At 48.8% G+C, this 17,317-nt stretch overlaps 1 protein-coding gene across 1 annotated transcript in view; it reads right to left on the minus strand.

Moving 5' to 3' along the window:
- LOC146866548 (E3 ubiquitin-protein ligase TRIM39-like) overlaps nt 1-17,317 on the minus strand; it is a 72,835-nt gene that overhangs the window by 36,803 nt on the left and 18,715 nt on the right. Inside the window, exon 3 of the mRNA XM_085636621.1 lies at nt 6,274-6,504. Within this exon, the coding sequence (XP_085492747.1) occupies nt 6,274-6,504 (231 nt within the window). The remainder of the gene's footprint in view (nt 1-6,273; nt 6,505-17,317) is intronic.

Genomic DNA, 17,317 nt, shown 5'->3' on the forward strand with positions numbered 1-17,317 from the left:
TTTGAATGACTGAGAGGTTATGGCGTAAGGGCCAGAGCTGCTGAGTTCGAAGCTGGGGACCCAGGTTCGAGTATCGGCATCGGCTTCACATCCTCTGATTCTGGACAAATTACTTAATCTCCTATCGACTACGGCCTATGGACAGCGCCTAAAAACCCTCACTGAAAGCATTATAAATTGTAATAAAATAATGAGAGAAATGTAAAATAGGTTCCTATCTCCGGTTTGTGCCTAGGGACAACTTGCAACCAGTACTTTATTAGTGGGTAGTAGGGGTGGACTCTGGGAACAATGCAACAGTTGCTCGGTCTTTAGTAGCTCACAATGATTTTACTGATCAGAAGTAGTTCTCTCTACAGAAAAGGTTGGAGACCCCTGGTATACACGGATTACTGGTAGCACCAACGGTTTCATGCAGTAAAACGTTACCACTGTAGAACGAGCGGAATTTGCAAGAGGGACAGTCATGCACCGATTCCGCACACGCCCCCTGCCTGTGTCACCCTCCTATAGAGAATTCCAATGTTCTGATGTTATTGTCCAAGTTGCGACATGCTGTGTAAACTGCACATATTGTTTACCAGCAGATAATAACAAAAAATACAAAGTATCCAATGTGAGCAAGTAGCGGCCTAAAGGGGCATAGCATCAGGAGGAAGCGGGGACCACTTATCTATATATTAGGAGAAGGTGAACCTGTCTTGGGCCAACGGCTATGGCACTCTGTAACAACTCTGTAACAGTGTAACAACAGCAACAGCAAATCCTGCCGTACTTCCGCACCGTCTTCAGTGTTACTGGTGGAAGCAGAAGTTTATATTCTGAATTCAGCTCAGTCGCCAGAATGAAAGGGGACGTTGAAGGACGTTAAAGGCCGTTGAAGGTCATAGTATTCAGACTCTAACTGGAAAGTGTGGGCACGGATGGATGCAGGCATTTTACAGCTTTCGGGCTTTTCAGAGATGCACAAAGCCCATGTAAGCAGCTCGTTTTCCCACTCGCATACATGGGAGCAGATTGATTTCTGAGCAGTGTTGGTAGGGTGGAGCCAAACTCTACTCTGCCGGCGACAGGCAGAGTTGTTGCCAAACTCCGTTCTCCAAGCAGAGCACAGAATGTGGCAAAACTGTGCCAAAGAAGCTGAGTTTTCCGCCCACTCCTAGAGGCAACGTACCTGGTCACATGATACAGCAGTGGGTGATATGAATGAGTTTACATGACACAGTCTGCTGGTCTAAAACAAGGCACATGACACAATCTGTGATATTCTGAATGTTATCACATGAAGCAGTGCAGTGTAGGATTTACTGAATGAGGCCACATGACATAGTCTGTGATATTTTGAATGGGGTCACATGGCACTGCATTGTCTGTTATATTCTGCACTGTGTCACATGACCCAGCACATGGAGAACTTCAAATAATATTATAAATCATGAATGATATCCACCCGTAGAGGAGACATTTTACACGACCTACAAATGATATGACACACACTGAGAGCTCAGCTAGAGCGGCAAATGGAAGTTGGTTTCTTCCCATGAACACTCTGTAAGTCACGCTCTGAATACAGGTATTTGGACCTCTGCAGTGAAGTGAGTTATCCTAATGGAGTCTCATACACTAAAATCTTTGTCACAATTTAGCTACTAGCTGTAATCTATAGCGCTTAGACACCAACGGAGACAGTGCATGATACATGCGTGCTGCATGTGGGGGTTAGGGTGAGCTCAGAGTGTATCTTTTGTGATGTAATGTATGGGGACAGGAGTTGTATCCCCTATGTGTGAATAGTACATATGATGGAGGATGGAGTGAGCCTGACAGATAGGGAGGTAGATTGTGGAAACCTTCTTCAGGTCTTTGAAGTGGACCAGACGTCTGTGTACGGAAAGGAATGAGGGAGACAAATGATGCTCTGAAGGTCATTCGCTGTTCACTTCCTGCATTCTTCATCACCAGAAGAGTTAATGCAGTTCTGTGCAGCAGCCGGGAGGGAAGGCCTCTCTTCTGAGCCTTTGTCTCAGATTCCTCAGTCACGGCACACCCAGCTCCACTCTCTCTTCCTGCCAAGATTGAGTGACAAAGACTTTAGCCTGACCAGTCTGTGCCAATGAATAAAATGTCAGAACTCCCTGAAGCCAGCTCCAGATTTTGAGCTCTCCAAATTTTCATCTACATCTAAAAAAACTAAGACAAATACTGGTAAGAAACCCAGGTCACTGTGCCAGGAGTCTCTTTGACCAGTGTCGAGATCCACACAGCACTGATGGAGATAAATAGCGTAGAATTTTAGAGAAACATGAAAATAAGGAACAATATGTTTTTTAGGCATAAAAAAGTCAATGTTTACAAGAAAGATATTTTTCTTTGAAACATTCTGAATCCTATTGAACCTAAAACACCATTTACATTTTTGATGGTCATGAATTACTATGAAAGTCTTATGTTCAGCTCTTCCCAAAAGCTGTGATGTCACAGAGTATTATATCACAAATGCTGGTCCTCGAGGTGTAGTCATTTGTTGTGAATCAATATAGCAACTACAGTGCACACGGGGTTCACAGTTGTAAACACTGAACCAGGTCCAGAGCTAGGATGCCTGACTGCCGCTTCCTTACAGGTGAGGGCAACCTGGAAAGGACCCCTGCAATCAGATGTAGGCTGCCTATAGAATAGAGGAGCTGTCAGCTGCCTATAGAATAGAGGAGCTGTCGGCTGTCGGCTGCCTGTAGAATAGAGGAGCTGTCGGCTGCCTATAGAATAGAGGAATAGAGGAGCTGTCGGCTGCCTATAGAATAGAGGAGCTGTCGGCTGCCTATAAAATAGAGGAGCTGTCGGCTGCCTATAGAATAGAGGAGCTGTAGGCTGCCTATAGAATAGAGGAGCTGTAGGCTGCCTATAGAATAGAGGAGCTGTCGGCTGCCTATAGAATAGAGGAGCTGTCAGCTGCCTATAGAATAGAGGAGCCTACTGTTGTAGGGCACTTCTCCCCACATCTGTGTATGTTCTATTGAAAATCTAAGATAGCAGAATTACTGACTTAGTGGAAAGTGGCAAGCGCAGGACCACTATCATCAGATAACCCAAACATATACGACCGCTTGAGTTCATCAACAGGTCATTGGCCATCGTCCTCGACTGACACAAGAGGTTCATCACCAGGTCAGGAGTCATCTTCCTGTAACTGTAAGAGAGGCTACCACAAAGGTCACAGGAGAGCATCCTAGACTGAATCGCAAGGTCATATCAATGGGTCCGGGTCCATCATTCTAGCAGGAGGAAAGAGTGGCCCTCTCTTGTGAGAAGGATGACCCTCCCTTGGACTGTGGGTCTTACTGGACCCATTTCATTTCTCATCACTAACAGAGAACTATGGGCCAAACATTATCTACATTGGTGGCAAGCTTGATTCCCAAATTGGTCACACAGGGAAACATAGCTCTACTATCTATTATTTTCTTAAAAGCAGAAATGGCATTTGAACATGTGCTTGGATTAGCTGGTAAATAACATGTTTATAGCAACATTGACAAGTCATGGTCATTATAAACTACTTCAACTTAGACTGTTTCAGAACTGGCTGTGGAACCAGAGGGGGATGATCTCTGCCACCCTCGGATGGATGTTCCCTGTCAGCCTCGGAGGGATGCTCCCTGTCGCCTTCGGAGGGATGCTCCCTGTCGCCTTCGGAGGGATGCTCCCTGTCGCCCTCGGAGTGATGCTCCCTGTCGCCCTCGGAGGGATGCTCCCTGTCGCTCTCGAAGGGATGCTTCCTATCGCCCTTGGGGGCGATGCTCTCAGTCTCCCTCGGTGGGATGTTCTGGATGCTCTCGGTCACCCTCGGGGATGCTCCCTGTTGCCCTCGGAGGGATGCTCCCTGTCGCCCTCGAAGGGATGCTCCCAGTCGCCCTCGAAGGGATGCTAACTGTTGCCCTTGAAGGGCTGCTCCCTAACGCCCCCGGGGGCGATGCTCTCAGTCTCCCTCGGTGGGATGTTCTGGATGCTCTCTAACACCCTCATCAAATGCACTTTACAGGGAGCGATTTCTCATGAAGCTTCTGGGTTGTAAACTTATCAACCCATTTGAGCAGAGCATCACTGTCAAAAGTGACAGTTTATGACCACAATAAGGAGGTTTATACCTCTAATCCCACCCTAAGCCAAATTGGTGAGGAATTTGATTGCCTTTCACGGTTTCATGAGAATCCAGTTATAAATCAAATTTCTTTTGCTGCCGGGCAGCAATTTGCAGACATTCATGTCACACACTGAAATATGACCAAGGGTTAACTGCAATATAAAATTGTCACTCTTCTTCAAACTAAAGCGTTTTCTGTGGCAATCTTTATCTGGGGCGGAAAAAAAACCAGTGAGCTTTTCACTACTTATTCCAAATGCCTAGTTATATAGCTGTACACCCTAAAAAAAGATCGGTGAACGCAAACGTAAGTGGTCATCTGTCTCAGGAAAAAAGTAACTGCTTTAGAACAGAAATATTTTCAAACTTCTTAGAAAAGGAGGAATTTGTTTTTTTTAAAAAATTCTCTAAGATGCTGGCTCAGCTTTTTTCACAATTTGCTCCTTCATTTCCATGTTAATTACTTTCACTGAAATTGCCTGGTATGTTGCATTACCGACGACCTCTACAGCCTCCTCATGTCAACTGATGCCCCCCCCACCATCCGCTTACCACATGGAAACTGCTCACCACACAGAGCACCACAGCCATCATGAACTCCATCCGCTCTGGAGCACCCACAGACCCCTGCCCCCACCACCTCTTTTCTCAACACATTCATCAACACAGCCACCTTTACTGATCAATGGAAACATGCAGAGGTCAGACCGCTCCTCGAGATACCCTCCGCCGACCCCAGCAAACTCAAGAACTACCACCCCATCTTTCTGTTCCCCTTCCCAGCCACAGTCCTTGTGAAGGTGATCAATCACAAACTCACCGAGCAGCTGGAGAGCAGCAATCTGCTGCACACCTCCCAAACTGGCTTCCACGCCAACCACAGCACCAAGACTGCCCTGATCACCAATGACAGTAGGTCCCTTCTCAACCGTGGGGAGACAGCGGCCGTGAACCCTCTCGGCCTCTCAGAAGCGTTCAACCACGTATCTCACCCTCATCAAAAGAATCCATCACATCCGGATCCAGGGCGACGCCCTCAAATAGATCACATCCTTCCTCACAGGACGAACCCAAAAGATCTGCCAACCACCCTCCGCTTCGAAACCCAAGAGCATAGTCTGCGGCGTCCTTCAAGGCTGCTCAATCAGCCCCACCCTGTTCAACACGTACATGACGCCTTTGGCCAACATCATCAGAACCCACGGCCTCAACTTCATATCCTACACAGACGATGCCCAGCTCATCCTCTCGCTCACAGAAAACCCTTCCACCACCAGGGCCAACTCCCACAGCTGCATGACGAGCGTCACTAACTGGATGACGACCAACTGCCTGATGCTCAACATGGATAAGACGGAAGTGCTGATATTCTGGGAATAACACCTCCCTGTGGAACGACACCCGATGGCCCTCCTAACTCAGACGCACACCCACACCGACAGACCACACAACCTCGGAACATCCTGGACAGCAAACTCACCATGAAAGACCAGATCAATGCAGTCTCCTCCGTCTGATTCCTCACCCTCCACATGCTCCAAAAGATCTTCAAAAGGCTCCCCATCAACACCAGGTGAGCTGTCACTCAAGTTCAAGTCACCAGCTGGCTGGACTACGGCAACATGTTCTATGCAGGACTCATCATCCAACTCCTGAATGGAATCCAGATGATACAGAACTCAACTGCCAGACTCATCCTGGACCTCCCCGGGAGGAACCACATCCCCCCCACCCCAGGAACCTCCACTGGCTCTCCATCCAGAAAAGATCCCAATTCAAGATGTTGACCGACGCCTATAAGGCCATCCACAACCAAGGACCAGCATACATCTACCAACGCCTGAACTTCCACCAACCCACCAGACACCTGCCCTTCACCTGCCTCGCCCTCGCTCACACTCTCCACATCCACCGAAGCAACAGTGGAGGATGTTCCCTCTCCTACTTCACTGCAAAGTCCTGGAACGACCTCCCCCTGCACCTCCGAACATCATCCTCTCTCCCTGATTTCAGAAAACGAATCGAGACCTGGCTTTTCAACTGATCCCAGCAAGAGCCCAGTGCCTGGATACCCTCACAGGTGATTAGCCGTGCTCTACATATCCAAGTAGATTGATTGATTGATATCTCACCTTCAGGAGTTCCCACGCTGGCTCCTCACACTTCTTTTCTATTACTGTTATCAGGGCGTTGAGAGAGGTGATTTGATTGGACAGTTTGGTGATATTTGCATTTTCTACCATGGTAATTTTCTTCTCCATCTCCTCCAGTTTTTCACAAAGTGTTTGCTCATGTTCTTTCAGGAGTTGCCGCAGTTTTTCAAACCCAGATTCAATTTTATTCTTCTCAGTTCTTAACTTGTCCTGTCATAAGCAAAGACACAAAAGCTGGTTAGATATTAAAAAGTTCAGGGGAGGGTCGAGGGCTGATAGCTACTTTAAAAAATCAGAACACTAGCGTGCTTCTCCCAATTTCTGAACTGCAGCCTCTTACTACCTTCACTTTTACTGTCTTACATCCTTCTCCCACTCCTGCCCTCCCCCTGTCCTCAGACACCTCACAAATTGTGGGGAGGTCAGAATTTGTGAGGCTGCAGAGAAGTTACATCCAAGAAGAAAGTGCAAGGAAGCGAACCCACCACAGGCAGAGACAGTCAAAGACCCAGAGACAGGCTGAGTGGAGACTGGCTGAAGTCAAGTGTGAGTGGATGTGACTCACAGTAGAATTTAAATGAGGGAGGGGCAGGAAGTTTGAGCCCTTGGGATGAAAGAGAGGATGTAGGTGGTATGCACGCTGCCCTGGTCCTGCCAGGACACTGGAAATTTTCGCTCAGAAGGAGACGCACAGGGTGTGTCCTACTAAGGCTCTCATACAGAGTGAGGAGAAATCACTGGTGTGGTTATTTCCCGTTCGGAATCATAAAAAAATGATGCGTATTCTGTTATTGAATGGAGAACATCAATGTTACTGCACTAGTTTCTTTTTCGGAAATTCACCAATTCCTATAGAAGATGGGTGAGGAGGATGATTAGAAATCGTGTCCTATACCAAGATAGGAGCCTGTGTGTTATCAGCTGAGGTATGTCACTCTGTGGCTTAGAGCAGGAGCCTGTGTGTGGTCAGGTGAGGTATGTCACTCTGTAGCTAGGAGCCTGTGTGTTATCAGGTGAGGTATGTCACACTGTGGCTTAGAGCAGGAGCCGGTGTGTTATCAGGTGATGTATGTCACACTGTAGCTAGGAGCCTGTGTCTTATCAGGGGAGGTTTGTCACACTGTAGCTTAGAGCAGGAGCCTGTGTGTTATCAGGTGAGGTATGTCACACTGTAGCTTAGAGCTGGAGCCTGTGTGTTTTCAGGTGAGGTATGTCATACTGTAGCTTAGACCTGGAGCATGTGTGTTGTCAGGTGAGGTATGTCACACTGTGGCTTAGAGCAGGAGCCGGTGTGTTATCAGGTGAGGCACGTCACACTGTAGCTTAGAGCTGGAGCCTGTGTGTTATCAGGTGAGGTACGTCACACTGTAGCTTAGAGCAGGAGCCGGTGTGTTATCAGGTGAGGTTTGTCACACTGTAGCTAGGAGCCTGTGTGTTATCAGGTGAGGTACGTCACACTGTGGCTCAGAGCAGGAGCCTGTGTGTTATCAGGTGAGGTGCGTCACACTGTAGCTTAGAGCTGGAGCCTGTGTGTTGTCAAGTGATGTGCGTCACACTGTAGCTTAGAGCAGGAGCCTGTGTGTTATCAGGTGAGGTTTGTCACGCTGTAGCTTAGAGCTGGAGCCTGTGTGTTGTCAGGTGAGGTATGTCACACTATGGCTTAGAGCAGGAGCCTGTGTGTTATCAGGTGAGGTACGTCACACTGTTTCTTAGAGCAGGAGCCTGTGTGTTATCAGGTGAGGTACGTCACACTGTTGCTTAGAGCAGGAGCCTGTGTGTTATCAGGTGAGGTACGTCACACTGTGGCCTAGAGCAGGAGCTTGTGTGTTATCAGGTGAGGTATGTCACACTATGGCTTAGAGCTGGAGTTTGTGTGTTATCAGGTGAGGTATGTCACACTGTGGCTTAGAGCAGAAGCCTGTGTGTTATCAGGTGAGGTATGTCACACTGTGGCTTAGAGCAGGAGCTTGTGTGTGATCAGGTGAGGTATGTCACACTGTAGCTTAGAGCAGGAGCCTGTGTGTTATCAGGTGAGGTATGTCACACTGTGACCTAGAGCAGGAGCCTGTGTGTTATCAGGTGAGGTATGTCACACTGTAGCATAGAGCAAGAGCATGCGTGTTATCAGGTGAGGTGTGTCACACGGTAGCCTATAGCAGGAGCCTGTGTGTTATCAGGTGAGGTGTGTCACTCTTTGGCTTAGAGCAGGAGCCTGTGTGTTGTCAGCTGAGGTATGTCACACTGTAGCTTAGAGCAGGAGCCTGTGTGTTATCAGGTGAGGTATGTCACACTGTATGTAGGAGCATGTGTGTTATCAGGTGAGGTTTGTCACACTGTAGCTTAGAGCAGGAGCCTGTGTGTTGTCAGGTGAGGTATGTCACACTGTAGCTTAGAGCAGGAGCCTCTGTGTCATCAGGTGAGATATGTCACACTGTAGCTAGGAGCCTGTGTGTTATCAGGTGAGGTTTGTCACACTGTAGCTTAGAGCAGGAGCCTGTGTGTTGTCAGGTGAGGTATGTCACACTGTAGCTAAGAGCCTGTGTGTTATCAGGTGAAGTGCGTCACACTGTAGCTTAGAGCTGGAGCCTGTGTGTTATCAGGTGAGGTATGTCACACCATGGCTTAGAGCAGGAGCCGGTGTGTTATCAGGTGAGGTATATCACACTGTGGCTTAGAGCAGGAGCCTGTGTGTTATCAGGTGAGGGATGTCACACTGCAGCTTACAGCTTGAGCCTGTGTGTTATCAGGTGAGGTATGTCACACTGCAGCTTAGAGCAGGAGCCCGTGTGTTGTCAGGTGAGGTATGTCACACTGTAGCTTAGAGCTGGAGCCTGTGTGTTATCAGGTGAGGTATGTCACACTGTAGTTAGAGCAGGAGCCTGTGTGTTTTCAGGTGAGGTATGTCACTCTGTGGCTTAGAGCAGGAGCCTGTGTGTTGTCAGGTGAGGTATGTCACACTGTAGCTTAGAGCAGGAGCCTGTGTGTTATCAGGTGAGGTATGTCACACTGTAGCTAGGAGCCTGTGTGCTATCAGGTGAGGTGCGTCACACTCTAGCTTAGAGCTGGAGCCTGTGTGTTATCAGGTGAGGTATGTCACACTGTGGCTTAGAGCAGGAGCCGGTGTGTTATCAGGTGAGGTATGTCACACTGTGGATTAGAGCAGGAATCGGTGTGTTATCAGGTGAGGTATGTCACACTGTGGCTTAGAGCAGGAGCCTGTGTGTTATCAGGTGAGGTATGTCACTCTGTGGCTTAGAGCAGGAGCCTGCGTGTTGTCAGGTGAGGTATGTCACACTGTAGCTTAGAGCAGGAGCCTGTGTGTTATCAGGTGAGGTATGTCACACTGTACTTTGGAGCAGGAGTCTGTGTGTTATCAGGTGAGGTATGTCACACTGTGGCTTAGAGCAGGAGCCTGTGTGTTATCAGGTGAGGTATGTCACACTGTAGCTAGGAGCCTGTGTGTTGTCAGGTGAGGTATGTCACACTGTAGCTTAGAGCAGGAGCCTGTGTGTTATCACGTGAGGAATGTCACACTGCAGCTTACAGCTGGAGCCTGTGTGTTATCAGGTGAGGTATGTCACACTGCAGCTTAGAGCAGGAGCCCGTGTGTTGTCAGGTCAGGTATGTCACACTGTAGCTTAGAGCTGGAGCCTGTGTGTTATCAGGTGAGGTATGTCACACTATAGTTAAAGCAGGAGCCTGTGTGTTATCAGGTGAGGTATGTCACACTGTAGTTAAAGCAGGAGCCTGTGTGTTATCAGGTGAGGTATGTCACTCTGTGGCTTAGAGCAGGAGCCTGTGTGTTGTCAGGAAAGGTATGTCACACTGTAGCTTAGAGCAGGAGCCTGTGTGTTATCAGGTGAGGTATGTCACACTGTACTTTGGAGCAGGAGTCTGTGTGTTATCAGGTGAGGTATGTCAAACTGTGGCTTAGAGCAGGAGCCTGTGTGTTATCAGGTGAGGTATGTCACACTGTGGCTTAGAGCAGGAGCCGGTGTGTTATCAGGTGAGGTATGTCACACTGTGGCTTAGAGCAGGAGCCTGTGTCTTATCAGGTGAGGTATGTCACTCTGTGGCTTACAGCAGGAGCCTGTGTGCTGTCAGGTGAGGTATGTCACACTGTAGCTTAGAGCAGGAGCCTGTGTGTTATTAGGTGAGGTATGTCACACTGTAGCTAGGAGCCTGTGTGTTATCAGGTGAGGTTTGTCACACTGTAGCTTAGAGCAGGAGCCTGTGTGTTATCAGGTGAGGTATGTCACACTGTAGCTTAGAGCAGGAGCCTGTGTGTTATCAGGTGAGGTATGTCACACTGTAGCTAGGAGCCTGTGTTTTGTCAGGTGAGGTATGTCACACTGTAGCTTAGAGCAGGAGCTTGTGTGTTATCAGGTGAGGTACGTCACTCTATGGCTTAGAAAAGGAGCCTGTGTGTTGTCAGGTGAGGTATGTCACGCTGCAGCTTAGAGCAGGAGCCTGTGTGTTATCAGGTGAGGTATGTCACACTATGGCTGAAAGCAGGAGCATGTGTGTTATCAGGTGAGGTGTGTCACACTATGGCTGAAAGCAGGAGCCTGTGTGTCATCAGGTGAGGTGTGTCACACTGTGGCTGAGAGCAGAAGCCTGTGTGTTCTCAGGTGAGGTATGTCACACTGTGGCTTAGAGCAGGAGCCTGTGTGTTTTCAGGTGAGGTATGTCACACTGTAGCTAGGAGCCTGTGTGTTATCAGGTGAGGTATGTCACACTGTAGCTTAGAGCTGGAGCCTGTGTGTTGTCAGGTGAGGTATGTCACACTGTAGCTTAGAGCAGGAGCCGGTGTGTTATCAGGTGAGGTATGTCACACTGTCTGTGAGAAGTTGGCCTGGCATATGCTGTTCCTAGTTATAGGGACACCTTGCACCAGTCCAATTCGACTCTTATTGATGATAGGTTTAAGACAACCTTTAAAGAAAGCTATCCTAGTGGTAGCTGTGGAGAGAAGCCTTCAGGCTAAGTCTTGAAGGAGTGTTAAGCTTATTGTTTTACCATAATAACCTCTTGAATAACCAAATGAAAGAGTAGCCCACACAGGTATATATATAAAATATATGTATTTATTCTAGACAGAATCCCACAGTCTCTTTATGAAGCTGTGGCAAAGTTACAATATCAAACAAGCATTGATAGACACAATAAATAGCACTATTAACATTGGGCCCCAGGGGGGGACCAAACCATATACTAAAAAAGTGGTATAAGAACCACGACAATTCTACAGGCAATGCCTACGGCATTCAGTATCGCGGGCCCCTTAAGAATCCACCCCAGGTTATGAGGAAGGGGACCCACAGGAGGCGCGTGCAGTGCAAGTAGCTGCTATCGGGATCTCTTTTACAGCCTATGGAGAATGTCGCGGTTGGAAATAAACAGTTTAAAAATACTTCTTCCAGGAGTACAAAGTTAAAACTTTAGACTTAAGCTTTTGAGATGCCCACAACCACAAGAGTACCGAGGTACCACTGTTACCTGCCCCAGGGAAGCCGGGTGCATAGGTCGTTTCTGCTGTCGGGTCGCGGGCTGATTTTCAATGGGAAAATAGTCAAAAGTTCTGCTAGCCAAAAGCGTCGATGATGCCGTGAAGATCAAAGATGTGAAGAATGTAGAGAAGAACCTGAAAGCAGAGGGGACAGAGTCTGGGTCACGGCAAAGTGACCAGGAGGCTCAAAGCAAAGAGCCCTTCGATGTCGGGTGCTTCAGGTGGAAAGTGGTGTAGCTTGGATCTGCAGCCACGGGCTCCGGGAGGCTTCAAGGAAGGCCAGCTTCAGGAGGGCGACTGTCCCACGTCAGATGAGGGTCGCTGCGGTGTTAGTGTCTGGATTGGATCCACTAAGCCTTGACAACCGCAACCCACGAAGAATAAACAAATCTGCTACAGTGCAGACCCACGAGGTCTGGGAGAGGTCTCCTTTGGGGAGACTGGAGAGCAGGCCTGGAGCAACCAGGGGAACTCTTGTTTTCAAAGATAGACCTCCGCTAGGGCCCACAAGTCGAGAGACAAGGGACCGCGGGAGGCGGCAATTTGGTGTGCGTAAAAGGGCACCCACGGGCCACCGGAGGGGGCTAGGGCGCTGGTCTTTGGCACAATTGCTGTAGAGTGGTTGGCTCATAAACGGGCCAAAGCACAACTTCCCCACTGGTCAGGGTCGTGTGCTACGCAAGAGGTGGCCGGTGTCTCGGGGTATTGGGGATCTCGGCACCCACGCGGTCCACGGTGCCCAAACTCGTTGAGCACACTCACTGGCCTCTGGGGTGCGCTGGAAACCCACCTCAAGGTTTCTGGAAGTCGTCGAAGTTCGTGAGAGCAGCGAAGTTCCAACCGGGTCACTTGCAGTGTTTTAGGTGCCTGCCAAGCAGGGGGATAACTCCTTTATCCCAAGGGAGAGTCCTTCAGTCAGCTGGGCAGCAGCTCATCGAAGGTCGGTTCTGTGAAGTTCCAAATTAATCTGAGGCTCTGGGGCCACGTTATTCACCTTTATCCCCAAGATTAGGGGAGTGTCCAGAGTAGTGTCCACCAATGGCTGGTGAGGCGGGAAAGGGTGGCTACACCCTCTCCCCTTTGTGTGTTTCCCGCCTGGGCGAGGGGCAGGATGCCCCTGAACCGGTTCCAAGCGGTGTATGCAGAATGAGGCTTCTGCAGCTGCCTACGTGCAACTCTGAAAGGACTTTTGGTGCACCCACCCTGTTCCAATCCACATTATCCTGTCTGGGGAGATGCTAGCACCTCCCTGCCACAGGAGCCCTATTGTCCAGCTGGCGAGGCTGGGGTTTTCCCCAGCAACAGCCAGCCAGGGTCGTGTAGGTGGCGGGTAGTAGCCATTTTGTGAAACTTGTGCACTTTTAAATTGGTGTCTAAATTCTGCCACTTTTCCCATATCGCCCCTCTAGCAGGGGGGAATCGTACCCTCATGCCCATGGCTGGACTGGGGGTATGATTCCTACATGTTTGACACCAAACACGATATGGTTCTGTGTAGCCATTCTCAAGTTATCGCGATATCGCGATAGACTTATAATGCGGTTAAGAGTATATGGTATGGCTACACTACAAACAACCCAGCAATGATTTTATGAAGGTTGCAGAGAGGCCCTACTCATGTAGGGGTCCCCCCTCACACATACCTCAGCACCCTGCCTTGTAGGATTACCAAGGCCTGCTATAGGGGTGACCTATGAGAGTATATGTGTTGTAATGGGGTGGGATATAGGATACCTATACCCCTGTAAGGGGTGCTAGCACCACCTTACCCAGACTACAGTAGTGGTCTGGTGTTGTCAGTTTGTATGGCTGTCCCAGGGTGGCACAATAAGTGCTGCAGCCCTGGTAGGCCTACTGAGGGACCCATGCCCTGGGTACCTAGGGTACCATCTACAAGGGACTGGCAGGGCATCCTCAGCATCCAATTAGTTTGTACCTAGGGTACTTCACATTAGTTTTAGGGAGAAAGCAGATAGGCTGGGGTCCTGGATAGCAGGATCCCAGCCAGACTAGTCAAAAACCACTCAAATACCAGGCAAAAAGTTGGGGGCAACCATTAGTCAGATTCCACCTTCCTACATAACATCCCCCAAACGAAAGGAGATAAGGCTAACCTTGTCCAGATAAGCCTTTATTTCCTGAGTGGCCATATAAGGAAGAACCTGCACTAGCATGGTTGCTCCCTGTCTCATGGTCCACTTGGGACATCCTACCCCAAGGGGTTCTAGAGTTTCTCCAAAGTCTAGGGAAATTACCTGTATTGGTTTTTGGGTCAGAGGTGGGCTGGTGGGGTTTCTGAGTCTGGAAGTGAGGCCCTATTTGGGTTGGTCTCAACCTCCTCAGATCACTGGCCACTATGGAAGCCTTTCTGCCCATGACTGTGTCATATCTGGCCCTAAGGGTCAACCTCTGGCTGCCTACAGCTGGGGGTTGGATCCCTTTGGTTGGAATAGTGGAGGGCACTGGAAGGTTTGGGGCAACTATGTCCCAGGTTTCCCTGTGCTCAACATCATCCATTTGAGGGGTGCCTATACCTAGGGGTAAGGGGGATCCCTCAGTTTGTAGAGGAATATTCACCTGGCTGAAACTACTCTGCTGGGTGTCCCTATTCTGCTGACAGGGGGGTTCCTCTGGACAGGGGCCCATTAAGGGTCCACTGACCTCCCTGACCTCTGCAGCCCTGGGCTGACTGAGGCAGGGTAGAGAGGGGCGGGATACCTGCTCCAGACTGGGTACCACCTTGGAAGGATCCCCTGCCATCAGCGAGGTGGGCAGGCCAGGCCTGTCCACTTCTGGGGTAGTTACTTCCCAAGGGGCAGGATCAGTTCCCTGAGAAACTTGACCCTTACCTTTAGTCTGGTGGGGGGAGGACTGTTCCTCACCCCCTATGCTCTCTGTTTGTGTGGAGTGATCCATAGTTTCAGGCTTCACTCCCTCTATTTTCTCCTGGGGTGGAGGTGAGGCCCTCAGGGTCTCATCTACTCCCTCAGGGATTCCTACCATTTTCAAATGGGCCTTGTGGTCAACCTCAGCCCAGGCTGAGATGTCCAGATAATTCCCCAGTAGGCAATCTACAGGCAAGGTGGGGGACACTGCCACTCTCTTTGGGCCAGTGACCCCTCCCCAGCTGAGATTTACTACTGCCATGGGATGGTCTGTCCTAACTCCATCAACGTTGGTCACCTGGTAGCTAAACCCAGGTAAAAGCTGTTCTAGGGGCACTAGTCTCTTGGTCACCATGGTGACACTGGCCCCTGTGTCCTTGTAGGCCACAGCCTTCTGACCATTGATCATGGGCTCTTGTCTGTACCTGCCCAGGATACTGGGACTCATGGTAAAGTTAGCAAACCCCATGCCACCATCACAGACTAGAGTTGCTTGTGCAGGGGACCTGGTTAGGCCAGAGTCCACCTGAGTTCCCCAAGAAAACCCAACTAAGTTTTTGGGTGCACTCCCACCACCTGGGGGATTACTACTAGTAGCAACAGGAGGTGTCGGAGCTGCAACTGGAGGAACATTTTCTTTATTGCCATTCTTTGGACAACTGGAGTCAGTTTTCCAGTGGCCAGGTTTCTGACACACATGGCAATATGGTTTCTTTTTAGAAGAGGAAGGATTTTGGGACCCACCCCCAGCACTGGTTTTTTGGGGCTCTTCAGGGGACTTTTCTGTTTTATTATCCCCACCTTTCTCTTTGGGCTTGGTAGAATCTTTCTTCTGGTCACCACCTTGGTTCTTGGGCCTGATCCTGGTTCTGACCCATTTGTCTGCCTTCTTTCCCAATTCTTGGGGAGAGGTCAGATCAGAGTTCACCAGGTGCTGGTGTAAGAGTTGGTTATGACAATTATTAAGAATCTGCGCCCTCATTATGAGATTGTACAATCCTTGATAATCATTAACTTTACTGCCATTTAACCAACCTTCCAATGCCTTGGTAGCACAATCAACAAAGTCTACCCAATCTTGATCCTGTGCTTTTTGGGTATCTCTGAACTTAAGTCTGTATTGATCAGTGGTTAAGCCAAACCCATCTATTGAAGCATCTCTCAAGATATAGTAATCATCTGCATCCTCTTCTCTTACAGAGAGGAGCTTGTCTCTACCTTTGTCTGCAAAGGAGAGCCACAGGATTGCTGCCCACTGCTCTACTGGGACCCTTTGTACCTTACAGGCCCTCTCAAGAGCAGAGATCCATTTGTGGATATCCTTCCCTGTCTTATAGGGGGGCACAATCTTGTGGAGGTTCCTATTGTCAGGGACTTTCTCTCTAACTCTAGGAGTTTCATTACTGCCACCAGGGGTCTCTAGACCCCACTTTCTTGAAGCTTTCTGAAGCTCCAGGGCTTCCCTGTCCAATGCTAACTGTTCTCTCTTAAGCTGTAGCTTAGCCTGCTCAAATTTGATCAGTCTGCATTTCCTCTCAGGAGAGGATTCTCTTCTCTGAGAAGAGGCAGAGGTCCCTTTGGATCTCCTAGAATGGTTGGATCCCACTGAGGGAGATCTGTTCCTTCTTGGATCCACCACTCTCCCTTTAGGGATGGAGGGAGTGCCTCCTGGGCCATCACCTCTATGTTGTGAGTGGTTTGTTTCTTCCAGGTCAGGATCTTCCTCCTCTTCCTGGTCCTCATCAAAGTCCACTCTGGGAGTGTCCTCTTCTGAGGGATGCCCACCCTACCTGTCTACCCCACCAGACCCTAAAGTCTGCATAAAGTCTGCTATGAGCAGGATTTCCCTGAGACGTTGGGTATTGGCACCTTTGTTTATCTTAAGTTTCCTAAGGGTGCACATCTCCCTAAGATCAGCAAAGGAGAGATGATCATACTTGTCGACTGGGACCCTTTGGGGTCCTTCCAGAGCTTTAGGGGCACCTGAACCTAAAGACATTTCTAGTGTAGTGGTAGTGGTGTATCTACCTACACTAAGTGTGGCCTACTGAACCCTCTCTTGAGTTGTAGTCAAGGTGTGCTAAACCCTCTACACACAACTCTAAGTTCAGTAGAACTTATTGTATTCTAAGCTTGTATTTAAATGTACCTTTGGTACCTAGTGGCTTTCACTTTAGAAATTCAATTTGTTATCTGGTAAAACAATGGCAAGCTTGAATCCAACCGCTGCACACCAATGTGAGAAGTTGGCCTGGCATATGCTGTTCCTAGTTATAGGAACACCTTGCACCAGTCCAATTCGACTCTTATTGATGATAGGTTTAAGACAACCTTTAAAGAAAGCCATCCTAGTGGTAGCTGTGGAGAGCAGCCTTCAGGCTAAGTCTTGAAGGAGTGTTAAGCTTATTGTTTTACCATAATAACCTCTTGAATAACCAAATGAAAGAGTAGCCCACACAGGTATATATATAAAATATATGTATTTATTCTAGACAGAATCCCACAGTCTCTTTATGAAGCTGTGGCAAAGTTACAATATCAAACAAGCATTGATAGACACAATAAATAGCCTTATTAACATTGGGCCCCAGGGGGGGACCAAACCATATACTAAAAAAGTGGTATAAGA

This window comes from Triturus cristatus, chromosome 2_1, assembly GCF_964204655.1.
Source record: "Triturus cristatus chromosome 2_1, aTriCri1.1, whole genome shotgun sequence".
In the NCBI taxonomy this organism is placed as follows: domain Eukaryota; kingdom Metazoa; phylum Chordata; class Amphibia; order Caudata; family Salamandridae; genus Triturus; species Triturus cristatus.